General features: G+C 36.0%; 1 protein-coding gene across 1 annotated transcript in view; it reads right to left on the bottom strand.

Moving 5' to 3' along the window:
- LOC142410447 (formin) overlaps nt 1–17,262 on the bottom strand; it is a 150,370-nt gene that overhangs the window by 111,747 nt on the left and 21,361 nt on the right. Inside the window, exon 3 of the mRNA XM_075503017.1 lies at nt 11,999–12,060. Within this exon, the coding sequence (XP_075359132.1) occupies nt 11,999–12,060 (62 nt within the window). The remainder of the gene's footprint in view (nt 1–11,998; nt 12,061–17,262) is intronic.

Here is a 17,262-nt window from a genome sequence, read left to right as displayed (position 1 = left end):
CTCACTTGCAGCTGCTACCTTAGTCTTAGGACAGCCTAGGTTACTATGTCTGTATAGATAAAAAAATACTAACACCTATGCTTTGTGGTGGTGTTCAAAAGATTATACCCAAGGAGAAAACAAAATAAATTATTGCTATTCAGATATCTTAAAATACAATGTATAAAAATATAGACCGGTATTTAAAATTCTATTTTAGTTAATCACTTGTTTTGATGGCAATTTATTTCAAAGAAGTTACAGTATTTCTCATTTGCCAGGGAAATCATATGAATCATTACTTTTACTGATACATACAATGATTTGGCACGTAAAATGTGAAAACAATGCAAAAAATGGCTGAAAACGAGTGGAAGATGAAGTTTCAGTGACAAAAACTACAGAGGCAGTATGGATCCAATAAGAAAACTGATTGTAGTAGAGAGCAAGTTGTCTCTGATCTTGGGAGAATGTTTTTGGACACCTAACAGCTTTTTTATTACTGTGGCTGATTAAAATGAAAAGCCTTACTACTAAAATGTTCTTTTTGATGAGGTTTTTTGCCATGAACTATAGACCTTGCAGTCCAGTGGGATACAAATCCTTTGATCCTGTGCAGTCACATAAATTCAAAGTCGTAAAACAACATTGAATTTGATTTTATTAGTGTGGCTGATGTTGCCAGAATTGTAATGCAACCTTGTTTTTCTTCTCTTTTCTTCCTTTTCTTTGGGGAGGGGGTGGAGAGGAAAGGGGAGTTTACTGTCAACATTGCTTCACAATATAAAGAACTAATTTCTTTGGCAACCAGACTCCAAGATTAGGCCATTATAACAAAGCTTTGTAACTACATAGGAAAGTAATGATATATATCACTTTCCGCTAAGTTGCAACCAATGATTTGGTTGAAGCAAAAGGCGAAGCAAAAAGCAGTGTAAGTACAGCACATGGAGAACAGTAAGCAAAGATAAAGTTATATATCTATAGAAGGATAATGGGCAACAATGAATAGTACTTTTCAATAGGAAATATTCAGCAAAATAGTGCTATGAGAGTTTGCTATGAGAATAAAGTAACTCTACACTTTTAGAAATTGAAGATTTTCATTCTGTATGAACATAATTTTTGTCTAAAAATTCTAATACCTACACTGAGGAGATGATTAGCCTCTCCATCAATAAATAAGAGAGTCCACATGTGCAATGAAAACCACTAAAAGATTTTGAGGTGTAGCAAGCCATTCACTTCCTAGCTATGGAGGGAAATTAATTTTCTGGGGCCTTTTTGACACTAAATACCAAAATAACAACAGAGGTTCGATTTTACTTTAAGGAACATACTCACCTAAAAGAGTAATTCTCTGATGCTTACAATTATCACGTGCCTCGTGTTATAGAGAGGGACCTCAACACGTCAAAACAAATGGATTGCTTGGTGAAACAGTCCTTCCTTCAACATAAAATATATTATACTACAAAAAAATACTACCTCTTTCTCTATAGCAAAGGAAATGAAGGCAGAGGTTAATTTCACATTCAGAAAACAACTGTTTTCATTAAGTTACATACTTCCTACGGAAGGACAAAAAAAATTTCTATTCCTTTCCCCACAACTTCATTACAGAAAAGATTTTTTCATATTGACAATATCATACTTGCCTCAATTATAATGATTAAAGAGAAAATTCAAACTGTAGATATCCTTGTCAAGGCAACATATATGAGGAGATCCTACACACACAAGGTTATCCTTCAAAACTTCCATCTCAGTTTAACTAGGAAGCTTCCAATTCTGCAGATACTATCATAATCTTGAGTGGTAAAAACAGAAGACAGTCTTTAAATATTCGCCAATCAGGTAACATTTAGAAGAAAACCCAACACTGTGTTTATAACTGGTCTTCTTTTTAACATTGTGGAGATGTTTATGCTACACTTAGCAGATAAAGATACCAGTACACTTATCTAAGATACAGCTTATGAACTCCAGAGATTCTACCTGGCTAAACAGAAGTATAACATCAATTATGGAAATGACTCTGTAATTGTGTAAAAGACATACCTACTTTAAACTAATGTATACCACATGCTAATTATGCATCATCACATTATTCTAGACATTCCCATTACAGAATTTGAAGAAAATATTGCACACATAAAAATGTGTTAAAAAAATACCTTGGCCGATTACTCAAAAGGGAAAATTACAAGTGTGGTTGCCAGAGCAACCTTAATTTTCTCCCTCTCCGTCAATGGTTCCATGTAGTGCAGCTACACAGAAACTTCCTCTTCGACAGAACCAGTATCTCATTCAGTGAACATGATGGGAGTTATTCCAGACTATAATTAAAAAGTGTATTATGAAAAAGCTGCAAGCTTTTTCAGACTTCTGCATTATGTGTGCTGAAGTTGAAAGGTATATAACGAACAAAGCATGGAACCTCAGGAAGAGACACAACAGTATTATAGTAAAGGCATGATAATGCTGACCTGGAAAAGCAGATTCTATACTTGCTCAAACTGCAAAGTTCCTGCAAGATGACTCACAAGTCATTTTAGTCAGTGTTTCTCAAGTGGTAACCAATGATACACCTTATTTACTAAGCAACTATCTTGAGATTCTGGGATCCAACTTATAGTTGCAAGGTAAGTTAAAAATTAACTGTGATGTGAACATATAAGCATCCCAATAAATTTGTTATACCTTAGGTCTCTGTGCATAAAATATGAATAATAATGATACAGGCCTATCTGAATACATATTGTAAAATGCAATTTATACATATGAAACATCCTGACAAATTGAAACTTGTGACACTGAAAAATCCATAATGAAACTATCTATATTCAGATCATATTTTGATTAATAAACAAGGGGGGTATTACTCACTGACCAACAAAAATAAAATCAAATACTGAATAGACTGCATTAATTTTAGGATACATATTGTGGGGGAAATTGTCCACTTTTAAGTAAAACCTGTATCGTGATGCCCAGATCCAAGTCTCTGCGATCTATCTCCTACAGTTTTCTGTCTTAACTTCCAGACTACTTCTTTTCCCATCCAGCTTGCCAGTCTCGTCCTACTATCTCTACGCACCATTTTCTACCTAAAGCTCCACATCTCACATCTCCATACATCTTTCCAGCTCTTGTAGTCTGCTTCAAATTCCTGTGACTTTTCTTTCACATTGCCTCATCATCAAAAAGGGGGTCAGGAGACAGACTCCTAGCTTTCAGTTTCAAAGCATCCTTGGAAGGGTGATCCCCACCTAACCAAGAGTAACTTGTGGCACCCATTAATCAGTGGAACTTAGTTTTGCCCCAGTGTTATTTTATAACAGCTTTGGTGGCTTCAGTATCTTTGGTCGCTTTGTGGAAATGGCACGTTAAAAATTTGGTCAGCACCAGAAGAGGCAATAGGTACAATGAGCACTACATTTGCAAAGTCAGAAGCTGCTAAAATCTGAAGTCTTTACTGAATATGAGAGAAAATGGTTCTGTTTCAAAAGTTTTAACTTCCAATTTCAGATAGATTTTCCCTCTATCAGCAAAATGTTCATCCTTGTCAAATTTGTCCCTGTTCTAAAACCAGGAATATTAGAGTCAGAATTTTTAAACTCCAGAAAATTGTGTATTTCATTCAGAGAAATGGCTTACAATTATTAGATTCAAACAAACGTCTGGTGTAGTAAACTTCAAAAAGCAGATAATTTTGGCAAGGAGGCATGGGTTACATGTTTTCAAAATCAAAATGGTAAGATAACATTGATACTACTTAATTTTTAGTGGCTTTTATACTCCCATGATCACATTTCACTTCATTTCTCTTGTAGACAATTGTTTCCTATGTTACAGAGGTCTTCCAAATCTGTCAAAATAAAATGTCATCATGTTCACAGTATGTGTTCTACTTTATTCTCCTGAGGGCATAACATATTTACTCAAGGTGACGGGATAAATTAACTTTCACAAACTATGATAAATGCAGGGTTTTATAATGAATTTTTTTAGGAGAGTTTCATTTTAGCTCTAATTAAGGCAGAGTGTTTTGTAATGTGCCTAAATTTGAGCAGGAGCTCAGTCTTGCTGAAGTTTTAAGGCTATAAATTATCTTGTTGATCTCTACGCACATTTTAACTATGTAATACCATGTCCGTGTCCATGTGCTGAAACAGAGTTGAAGAGATTTTCACTGTATTCAATGTATGGAATATGATCTGTGGTAACTTCTTAAATAAACAGGAGAATCCTTGGATCAACATGTGGAATTAACAGCATTCTGCAGCTGACATGAAGTCTAAACAATCCAAGACCTTACGGTGAAATTGTATTGATGAAAATAATAGAGCTGCAATATAAGACATGGCAAGTAGCAGCGAAAAAAAAACACAATGCAATGAAAGAAAAGAGTCTTCCTGGATATTCAAGCTATCTCATAAGAAAACAATCACAATGTAAACATACGATTAAAGGAAAATAAGGATGAAAAGCACCCATTGCATCAAAAATATGGAAAATAGGAAGTCAACGGAAGAGGAGAAGGGGAAGTTTGCTTAATTTAAGTATCAGAGCACAGCAGATATACTTAAAACTTCATCGAGAATTTGATTATAGAGTATGACATGAATATAGGCATTATAATGTGCAAGTTTTTAAAAAATAATTAAGCACTGAACTGGGGGATATCTTCATACACCATGAAGAATTGTTCCAAGCTTCCTTTCTGAATGAAGATGCACTTGTCAACAAGGGGTTCCAAAGAGATTAAAGCACTTCTTGCTAGCTCTTTGTGTGCTTGCATGCACCCTGTACAAAGTTACTGTTTTATTGCTCTTGTCCTGTGCTATCACTCCCTAGTCTGCTACTCCACCTTCTTTAGTACTGGCCATGCAAATTTTTCCTTACAGGGTGATTTTTCTCCTGCTGGGATTTTTCTATTTCAGGAAATACATACTTTAAAGATAATCTTGCTCCCATTGTCTGAGAGCCTTAGGAGTACTGAAATTGATATTTTAATACAATTTCATAGGATTTCAGACTCTTCTTTCTCATATTTTTAACGCTTTTCTCAATCTTTATATTTTCACTGTCTTGCACTGCAGAGAGGCTCCACACTGAACAGGGAGAATTCCTTCATGAGGACAAAGTAGCCAAGAAGATTCATAAAGACACACAGCACACACACAGTGGTGAAACCATACGTTTAGCAGCTAAGCACAAGCCTGAAACATTTCAAGTTAGGCAAGAGTAGTATCAATAATTAACCACAAGCTGGGAGACCTTCATCAGTAACACCACATGGAAATGCTGAAAAGCCTGAACAGCTCATTAGGAAAGACTGACTAATAAACCCTTGCTGACCTTGGCTGCTCCTTTGAGCTGCAACTCCCCTTCACCAGACAGAAGCATACATGATACAGATTTTCTTCTATTTGTGCATGCTGGGACATGAAAATCCAGTGAAGAACACACAAAGCAGCTAGCCACCTTACAGATGCATTTCGTCTTGCAAAGGTTAAAAACAACAACCTCAGCGTCCTGAAGCAAAATTTTATTACCAAAAGTCAGCGTACTATCCACTTCTTGAATGTTGTTTTGTTAAGTACTGTGGCATATCAAAGCTTTCAACACTATTCGTCATTGGCCCCCACATTTTAATAGCAGATTTCAAAACATAGTGACTTCTGACAAATTGTGAAATCCCTATCCTATCCAAGAATTCACATATGCACACACAAAACTGGGGGGGGGGGGGGAATTAAAAAATTTCTTTTTTTCCAGAAAGGAATGATAAAGATCCCTACCTAAGAGCATCCAGCTTAGAAGTTTTTCAATTGAATCTGTTAAAAAAAAAAAATCCACTTTGTTGTAATAGACTATCTACAAAAGAGAAGATTTAGACAAATTCAAATATTTTATAATGTTTTGATTTGGTGTTAAAGCATCTAATTTCTGACATTCTTTCTGAAGCTGAAATGAAATTTCAGTTTTACATATAAGTAAAAGGCATTTTGAATTGTCAAAATAAAAGTGAAATCACCCACTTCTATAAAAGAGGTTTTTTGATAAGCATTCTGCCACACAACAGCTTTCAACACTACTCACCATTACCTGCCACAGTCAAATTAGAAATTTCAGAATGTAGCAGGGAGAAGCAGCTGCTTTTGTTATACCCATGTTATAATTAAAGAGCAATGGAAGCATTCACAAATGGAAGCACACTGACCGTGAGGGAAGACAAATGGGAAAGTGAGAAGACAAAGGGCCAGGGAAGGACTTGTGAAGCGTGAGAGATCTAACAACATATTTGTAAAAGAGTGAAAAGGTCGTCACATAGGTAAAGCTTTATTACTTCACTCAGTAACTGAGAAAATGTTTTAATGCCTTTGTGGTCTCAGTACCAAATAAAAATGAATCATTTTGAAGTTATCAGACAATTTGGACTGGTGCTATGACTTTCCCTTTCACGTTCCTTTTCCTTCCACATTTTTCAGCGTTTTTCAGGGGCACTTTGAGGCACTGGTCTTTAATCTCAATTTATGATATGCAATTGTTTTCAAAGTTAAGCAAGTTCTTCTGTGAAAAGGAAACGACTTTCTACCCACTTCTACATTTCAGCTCTTGAAACCTTCGCAAAAATGCAAAAATGCAAACGTTACTAAGGAGACCACAAAGGTCACTATGCACACCCCATGACACATTCTTCTCTAAATGAGGCCAGCCTGTTCTTTCATAATGTCACAGGCAGTTATACACCAACTGCATTACCGTTCACTATTTCTCAAGTTCCAATAATATGTTCATAACCGTGTTAGATGGAACTACAGGTATTTCTTTCTAAAATTTGCAATAAGATACTTTGAGAGATGTAGAAATATTATTTTATTATATAATATTTATTATATAATTTACAAGGTATCTATAGTTTATATTTTATTGTTATCATATAGCTATTATTATTTCTTATGTAGTATATTACATAATGTGCATCATATAATATATGGTAATATTATTATAAAAACCTGTGATTAATGGCTAAAAACATGTGGCTAAAATGGCTAAAAACATGGGAACATGGAAAAAATTTAGTGAGTTGGTGGAAGCCTAATAACCTGTATCAGAGAGAAAGATCCATGCACAGGATACAGAGTTATAGGACAACTTAGGAATTCTATTCCATCTTCCAAAGGCAGTATTAAACTTCCATGTAACTGAAGGTGAAGGGATATTTGGTACCCTTGTGCTAAAGGGAAGAAGGAGAAATTAGGGAAAAAAAATTTATTCATTTTCATCAAATGAACCTACAGGACAAAAAAAAAGTATGTTGCACCCTTGTGCAGCTATGTGTTGGATTAACTATGAAGTACTGCAATCAGAATATTGCCTTCAAGTTAATTCCTTCCTTTCAGAAGTCAGCAGTCCATTTACAATGTTTTGATTTAATGTTAAGTCGTTGTCATCTACTTAGCTGGTTATTAGACTTCGTTCTGTAGGGACAAATACTATTAAGGCGATGACAGCTACTACTTACCTATTGAACAACTTCGATTCTAGTTCCATAATGTGCAAGCTAATTTCTGACCTAAAACTAAGACTGTGCCAGATCCCCAAACAGCGGGCAGGATGTTAGCAGCACACATACTCTCACACTTAGAAGGGAGCATGAAATTTGCCCACAGAGAGAGCAGCTGTGGCATGCTTTGGGAACCTCTTCTGCAAGACTTAGCTGACATCTAGCGGCAGGAGCTAGTAGTAAAAAATTCACCTGGAGAACAGAAATAGTTTAAGGGATTAAAAAGGTTTTTTGTAAATAAGAGGTGAAAAATTCAAGAAATGCTTTGAGCACAGCAACTAGTAAATGTAGTTAAAAGTAAATGGGTAAAAACTAAGTATCTCGACTATATTTTCGAAAGATTATTTTCATGTGGATGATTCAGTTGAATTATGTACATTAATGAACCCATTAAGAGATGTTATGAATTATTCTGCTTGTTATGCAATATGATATGGTACAGATTCACCAATAATTGACTTGGTGTAATAAATGTAATCTTAATTTAATTAATATGCACGCTACATGACTAGAATTGATTTCAAGTGACATCAGAAAAAGGAGCGAAGCTTCAAGTTACTGTGACAACACAAAGACGGCAACATAATAAGAACAATACTGTCGTTCACCCTCCCTATCCAGTGATTGTTTTACATCCTTCAAGACTGCTACATTCCCTGCAACTTCAACTGTCTACAGAATCAGCACCACCCCTTTCAACCTGGTGGTATGGGTAAAGCTCTGGGTGTACTCCAGGTATTCCATATGAAGTTTATAGGAAATGAACATAGCAATAACAAATCTTAAAGAATAAAAATCCATTAGGAATTTCATTCACATAGTCAAGGAAAAAAATAACTTCCAAAAGAAACAGTACAGAAGTATAGGACACTTTCTATTGCTAAAGAGTAAACAGTAAGCTAAAGAGTAAACTCTCGCTTATAAGCCGCTATATACAGGTTTCAAGGGACAGATTCTGAATAACTTTGCTTGCTTCCACCTTCAGAGGGCAGTTTAATAATTTTTTGAGAACTTTCTAGGGGAAAGTTCACATACCTTCCAGGGCTCCTTAAGACTTTTCCAGGCATTTTAGGAATAACAAATAATAAGGGTCTCACTCCTAATCTTTTACAGGTATGGTGATCAACCTTCTTCATAAATACAAGATATGGGATTTGGATCAGCATGCGAAAGAGCTGGTTCAGAGAAATTTCTGTCTGTAGGTTCCTTCAGTGCATAGTACAAAATCACATTTAACCCAAGCATTTCCAATAGTTGGGATATCTACCACCATATTTTTCTGTTATACCCTTAAAGAATAAAATGCAACAAGTTATTACATTAAATCACAACACAATTTTACTTCCCTATACGTTCCCATATGAAATTTTATAATGTAAAGTTCCATATTTACAGCAGTATGTAGTAATTCATATTTTTTTATCTTAAAATATATCTTTTCCTTCCTTCAAATAATGAAAAGCCACAAGAGAGAGAGTATACAGACAACGTGTGGCCTTCTCTAATGCATTCCATTTTTACCAGTGCAAATGCTGGTAACATAAAGAATGAACAAAAATCATGTCCCTTTGCTATTACATTTAAATATATTACGGACAAGTGATTTCAGGGGAAAGCAGTAATTTTTAAATGAATCACAAAACCCAGAAAAAATTCCTTTGAAATTAAAGACAAAAAAATAAAGGCTAACAACAGAGGTGCAGAGAAAAAAATGTTGTTCTTTAAAATGTGTGAACATCAAGGACACAGGAGAAAGAACCTCTTAAAGCAGGCAGGCTATCAGAAAAGGAAAAAAAATAGTTTGAAATGACACCCTTTCATTTAGAAAACTACTAAAACTCAGAAGCAGAACTAACAACTTATGATTTACCAAAGCAGCGGGACCATGTAGTAGCATCTGACTCTCAGATTTCACCCACTATAAAAAAATAACACTCTGCAGTAAGATTTGACATTCTCTTCACAAAATGAATAACTTAGCGTTGACCTTCTTTGGACACAGGACATATTAAGAATATAGGAATTCAATATTTTCAACCTAAATGTTTTTTAGTTTATTAGCCTGGCACTATATAGAAATTTTCACATGGCATTCTACACCTTGCAGAGAAATAAACGGCTCCAAAACAACTGTACAAACAAAAAGGATGCATCTATGATGGGTCACATTCTAGTACAAGGAATTCGTTGTCAAGGACATACAGAAAAAGAACCAGAACACTACTCAGATGGCATAGCATTCAGAAGTCACGGAAGCATGTGATACTATAATTTATTCATCAGTACTATATACCATAACCTGTGTGCAGACTCTGTTTCAGGAAACCCTGAAAACACTAATTGCTGGAAATGGCATACTAGGGCAACATTCCTCAGTAATGTAGTCACTATGCATCTTTTATGAACCTGATGCCTTACACCAGGCTGGGCTGAGGTCCAAAAATCAAGCAGCACACTGTTAAGGAAGGGGCACGGAGGCAGCGGTAGTAGGAGCAACAAGGAAGAGACAATGAAGACACTCAGACTTGCCAGCAAAACCCAAATCAAAACAAAAAGCACACCATACAGGAAGAAGGCGTTACCCCTATACTCTGTATTTCTTATATGTGGTTTCCAAGCACCCACTGCTGGTCACTGCTGGAGACAGGATACTTGCTTCAACTGGCCTTTGGTATAGCAAGTTTTTATGACCTTCAATATTGTAAAATGAAAAATCACACTGTATCTCAGGAATCATCAGTCTTACAAACAGAACTCTCTGCAAGGTCTCCAGTAACTTATGAGTAACTCCAAAATGGAAATCCAAAAATCTTATTTGAATTACGTCTTGCATACAATAAACTTAAGTATTATTTTTCTGAATGAATTATTTTTCTGATCATGATGTAGACCTTACACTTCACTGCTGTTACCTAAAAGGCCTACAACACATTCATATCACCTTTTCTGGTTTGCCTTTCGAACTACATAGTGTAAGATAAAACAGTACCACACATGAAAATAATTGCCAAACACAGGCAATATAAGAAAACGTGATCTGTAGGACATTGCTGCTAAGAGTGCATAAGTCTTCTACTAATCATGGACAGCAAATATTTGCATTTTAGCTCATTTCTAATTATCTTTACATACATGACACACATTTTTCTCTCACCGAGACTATGTATTGTCTGAAATACCCTCTCAAAATGAATAAATCCCCCTTGCATGCATCTACTGTTCTTGTATGGGAGAGTTATTATATTCTTTGTAAGAGTTATTATTAATTATATTTATTGTACATTACTGTTGTATTTACTTTAGTGCTAGCTTGCATTTCTCTGTGCTGAATTATAAGAGATGCTGCACACATGAGAGACTCTTTGCCTGTCCTGTCCACTCCACAAGCTGCTACCATCATTCCACCCCTGTCTACTCAAAGACCTCACTGAGCTTTCTCAACTTCATGGGTTTTACGTCCATTATGTCCTGGCCTTTGTGCAGACACAAAGATATAAATATTCTGTGTAATACAAATGCTATACTTGTACTAGTCTGATGATTGCCATATGTGATGTGCCAAATGATATAGTCAATGTATCAATATACTGGATTATCAGACACCCTGTGTTAGTAAATTTGTTTGTTTCCATTCTATTTGCCTTAATGATGACAAACAAAATACAGAATGTTTTCTACTTGATGACTTGTATACTAAGGATTTAGCATATGGACCTGTATTAGAACACAGTGCAGCTATGCTTAAGAACATATCACGATTGGCGAGAAAAGGAAGAGGCTGTTAAATTTTTCTTTAAACTAGTACTGCTCAACAAATTCACTTTAAGTTACACAGCCATTTAAGTTCCTGCTTTTATGATAAAAACACTTCCTTGTAATATTTCACTTTGCTTAGCAGAGTCAATCATGTCAAGGGAAAGTGAGTTCTAATATTAAACTTTGTTATTTCTGATTTTGACAATTAGACAGTTGGTCAAGTTTACACTTACAAAACCAGACATCAATAAAGAGTGTTCAATACAGAATTTCAGAGAGTCTCACAAAGAGAATTACCATGCTTATTTTTCAGTCTAAAATTACAGAAAACTGCTTCTACAGAAGTATGTTTCACGGAGAAAGAGTGAGTAGTTAAACGCCAGTGCCTTAATATAATAAGCAAATGTAAAAGCACTGTACTGCTGAGGTAGAGGGAAGAATTTACGAGTACAAGGATAAATAAAAATACAAAGCAGAAACATATAAAATGGCTTTTTGCCATCATATATGAGTGCATGTATGGATTTTAACTAGATTAATTTTAGCTGAGTTGGCAGTCAACTGAAAACAACTTTTAGAAAGAAACAATTAAATTCTTAACATTTGATAGAAAGTATATGTTTGCACTACTTAAATCTGTAAAATGCACTAGAGTCAGGGAAAACAAAAATCATTACAAAAGTATACCTTTAATGTTTCAATTTCTTCTTTGTGTTCCCTCTTTAAATGCAAAATGGCAGCTTGGTACTCTGCAAAAATAAAAAAAAGTACATTCCATTAGAGTCAGAAAATAATGTGCCATCTTCAGTATAGTATATTTCATACAACACCACTGGGTCCAGAATGCAGATGTAGACTCTCAAATAAAAGACTTTTTACAATAGCGATGGAAAAGAAAATCTGAACACAGTAATTAGCATTATTTTCTAAGATGACACAACCAGATTTTCCATGGTGTTTCTGAGAGCAAAGGATAAAGCAAAAAGGTCTTCCATGCTGAGAGGGGAAAACAGGGGGAAGATACGTCAGACTGAAATAACATGAGGAAACTTTAGATTTCCTTAGCTTTGCAGATAAATGTAGACCTGATAGGATATTATGACATACACATGCATGCACACACACACACTTGAATTCTAAAAAAACCATGCATTAAATACAATGATTTAAACTGAACTGTAAACATAAAATCACTATACACAGGCAAATTGGATAAAAGAGCAATCACAAATACAAATGAAGACCCGGAAAAGTACCCAACAGCAAGAGATACAAAGAATTCTTTGTCTTAGTTCTATCAGATGAAGATTAATTACAGGGTTTAAGTACCTTCACAGGGTACTAAATAGCTCTTCCATTTAGCAAGAATATCACAAAATCCAAAGGTATAACAAAATTGAAAGCATGAAACTTAAAGCCAGAGAAATTTAGATCAGCAATGAAAAAACGAGGAGGCTGGGCATTGATTACACAGGTTTAGTGATAGCTGTAATGTTAAGGTGTAGATTTAGCACATGGACCTCTAGAACCTGGGTCTCATAGTATGGTTTCCCTCAATCCATACCATGGCTACATTTGGCCAGACAAAGAAAGAGAAAACCTTTCATTACAGCTGGGTTATGATTTAAGAGAAGCCTGTCTTCTGTAAAACTTTGGCTCAGAAGCTACAGCCCTCCTAAACAAGCAACTGGCGTTCATTCTTAGACCATCAAAGCCCCACTTCTATCCGCTTCCAAATCAAAATTCATCCAAAAGTGTATTTCCAGTTCCCTGGCTTGGCTTCTGCTTCCTTGAATAAAAAAGGAATCAAATACTGATTTAAACAAGGATTGAAAATAGTCCAAAGACTTTAAATTTTACTGTCAATGTTCTCTAAGACCAAGGGGTTTGTATGGTCCCTGGAACAGTAGAACCAATAAAACAGCATTAGAACATCAAAGCATGGACCAAAGCACCAGATCAGTAAAATATTCCAGCGCTCAGATGCTTTTTGTTTTTTCTTTTTTTTCTTTTTTCTCTTGAGAGCACATGGAGGAAAGAGGAAAGGAAAGATAACCTGGTCATCACCCTGAAATCTGTAAGACATGGAAGCTTTTAATGCAAAGCTATTTTTTTCGAACGCAGGTGAAGCTATATGCAAGCAGCTGAATTGATATACAAAAATCAAAAGGAAAAGGGATTGATATTTTCCTAGACACAAAATAAAAAACTTGGGTGATTCCAACCTGTAATAGTATCTATTTAAACTCCTTCTTCCTCTCTAATGGGCTCTGCTTAGAGCCTTCCAGCATGGGAAAATTGCCTGACTGCTCCGCTGGAACCGCAAGTGGTTAGGTCTATGGACTTTTCGATTTTTATGCTGTTAATTCCTTTGACTGGTTGATATTGCCTCTGGACACAGGCTCTGCTTATCCATTCACCTACACAGGACTTAACAAAACAGCTGCCTCAGGTCCCCAGCAAAAGTTGTGACCCTTCTGGCACCTCAGCTGGTTAAGCACTCACTCAGTTTGCAGGGCATGAACCTTATGAACATCCTGACTTGAAGTTTAGCTCTTTAAGGTCACATGATAACCGAAGCAAACAACAGGCTTTGAAAATGCTGCTAACAATCAGTTCTTAGTTTGCCTAACAGAAGGATACAGATCTACAGATCTATCTTAACAAAAGATCTACTTTCTGTGCGGGATTGCCCAATGCTTAACATTCTTTGGGATTTGGGTAAGAGAGTCATAGCTCACATATGCTGACATAGAGCTGCACTGGCACCAAAAGCAGATTTTCCACCATGTCTACCCATTCCCAACCCTCTGTTGCTTATTTTCTTATCTTGGCACAAACGTTTGGGCCGTCAGAGAATGATGGCAGAACCCCCATGGATGAAACCTAACACAGCATAAAAAGTTAAAGAATTTTTTAAAAATTAAGTATATGTCATTTTTGTGACAGACATTTTGCAAGATACCATCATTTTAAGTTATTTAAGTTGGCACATGCTTTTCATTACTTCTCCTAGCTGAAAGCTCTGAAATAAGTTCTAGAGATTGCTTTGTTTAATCTTTGTTCTAAAACAGAGGTAAGATAGAGAGTAGCAACTCTTTTATGGTTTACTTATTCCTTAAAAATTAGAAAGTAGTAGGAAGTGCTTAGAAAGTACTAGATTATAAGAATTAATAAATCTAATTCATTACTTAAAACACTGCTACTGCATAAAAGCAGTGTATCATAAGTTGATATACTGTAACATATTTAATAGATTGTCTGCTGTGCAATAAACTGACATTCTACAGCATAAAATTCTTTTGTTTGTTTCTATCATTTTATTTCTTTTTTAAGTAGAAGAAACCATTGGAGAGAGGCTGACACCCAGCTAAGCACCTTTTTAATTCTTCTCAAGCAAACATTTATTTTTGTGTGTAAGATATTATAACAAAAAAGAAATCACATCACAGTTATAGTTTTGTATAATACAAAGTAACTCATGTCCATTCCTTTCATATTTTTTGTGAAGTCACCTTAATTTGGTATAATTCTACATGGATAGTTAACATCCCAAGAAAATATCCTACACACAGCAATGGCAATCTGAATCATTCAAACACTGAAGAATTTGACTAGAAAGAATAATCACATCCATATAATTCCAAAAATCAGTTTCTGAACATACTGGCAACGTAACAAAGAGAATAATAAAGTTTAATTACAGAATGGTGTTGGGATGCTGCTTAGAATGGTAAAATCACAACAGCAAAGTAAACAATAATGACATGTTAATAGAAGGAACTGTACTGCAAACAAAATATAGGTCAGGCTTTATAAACTACTGAGTTCTTAAATTCCACTTAACTCACAAAACAGATGCGACTAGACTACAGAAACAATCCAGAAATACTGTAACTCTAAATTGTCAATGAGTGATTTGTCTAGGTTACAAATTAACTATGCCAGAGTTTAAGAAATCTGATACAGCTCTGTGTGTAGCCAGCCTGATTCTCCCATAATCGTTGTAACTCACCCAGCCTTATTAGTTAAGACACATGTACATATGTGGGCAGTTCCCAGAGCCAGCCGAGATATAAGGTTGCAGCTGCACTGTATGACCTTCCACTTCCTGGTGCTGCAATACCTGAAGACCTTCAAGACTGACATGGAAATAAAGCTTCAAATCACAGAACCACAGAACAGCTGAGGTTGGAAGGGACCTCTGGAGGTCGCCTGGTCCAACCTCCCCCCCCCCCGCCCCAAGCTGGTTGCCCAGAACCGTGTCCAGACAGCTTTTGAATGCTTCCACGAATCTCCATCCTCCTCATCCTCTCTGGGCAACCTGTGCCAGTGCTTAGGCACCCTCACAGTGAGAAAGTGTTTCCGGATGTTTAGCCGGACCCTTCTGTGTTTCAGTGTGTGCTCACACTGGCCCTGTCACTGGGCACCACTGAAAAGAGCCTGGCTCCCTCTTCTTTACATCCTACTTTATAGATCCCCAAGCTCATCTTGTGTCACAAGGTGACTCTTTCCTGTATTCCATGCCAGCACATCCCCTAGTTTGTGTAGGGGTCAGAGGGCACGTATTTTCTGAGGTTTTCAAGTCTTTCATTATGCTGGATAACAGAAGGCTGATTGTACAAACATCCTGTTGTACTTGCCTGGTCTCCAAACAGCCTGCCGGGAAGACAGTGGCTGTAGGGCACAAATTAGTTAGCTATCCTTAATGCAGATATTGCTTTGGAGGGCTTTTGACACAAACAAATCAGATACAAATCAGATGGCAAGTGCTCCTATCCTGAAAAATGACCACAAGCAAATTAGGATTTTATTACTGAGACAACAATTAAAAATGTTAGTTCTTTACATAAGGCAAACAAGCAAAAAAGTAAACAATCTCACTGCATAGATTCAGCTCCAACCAGCTCTAACTCTTAATTTTCATTTACTATTTCTAATTTACTACTTTTTCCTTTGTTTTGAGTGGACTCCATCCCAAGAAAAATTTAATAAATGATGGAATTTGTTGCCCATTTGGGCATACTCTTTACTTATGCAACTTGATGCTTCCTTCAGTCAATAATTAGAACCCACTGCAGCTAAAGCAAACTTTCATAAAACTGTATGTTTTTTCTAAGATAGTGAGATAAAGCAGATATACATTATAAAGTCTTAAATAAATACAGATATTTGTTACATCTGCTGGTAGTTAGCAATGTATTTTAAAACACCAGGTTAGTGAAAAATTTTTCACTAAAATACTTTTTTTAAAGTAACGTGAAAGCTGGCAAAGTACACAGGAAGCTAGATAGTGGCCTTGGTGAAAACTAAAGATATACAGTGACATGACAGTGCAAGGTTTCCCTTCTGTATGCTGCTGTTGGAAAAATAGAGCAGTTAATAATTGTAAAAAAAACCCCTCCTTACTGTGAAACTTAAATTTCCATTTACTGTCATGTTTTGTCGTAGTTGGTAGATAAGACCGGTATCTAACGCAGTCATACTAATCATACAGATTTATCGGAGACACCAAAACTCTACTTGGACCTCATCATCATAAGAACAATGATGATGACAAAATGACCCTTCCCTCCACTACCATTACCACTTTTCTGCACTTTCGTCCTTTACATTCATACTTTCTGCCTCTAGGACTTGCCGTAGGTATTTTGCATCCAATGTGCAACTTACACCAACATTAAAGCACGAAGATCCTCTCTTCACATAGAAGCAGGACAAAGAGACGCCTGTGGTCTAGACCAAATCACTTTTCCAAGTTCTGAGCTCTATCCAGATCACTTTCAGGGGAATAGTTGTTACCCAGTGAGGGTACCTGGGGGTTATCCAGTCAATCAGATTTTACAGAAAAGCTGCACTAAGGTATAACAGGGGAAAAAATAGCTACCTAAGTAAAAGAAAATATCTAGTTTGGGAAGATAAACTCATTGTAGACCGTTAAAGCAGCAGAA

The sequence above is a fragment of the Mycteria americana genome, chromosome 5, assembly GCF_035582795.1.
Source record: "Mycteria americana isolate JAX WOST 10 ecotype Jacksonville Zoo and Gardens chromosome 5, USCA_MyAme_1.0, whole genome shotgun sequence".
Lineage (NCBI taxonomy): Eukaryota > Metazoa > Chordata > Aves > Ciconiiformes > Ciconiidae > Mycteria > Mycteria americana.
This window is presented reverse-complemented; position numbering and strand designations above follow the sequence as displayed.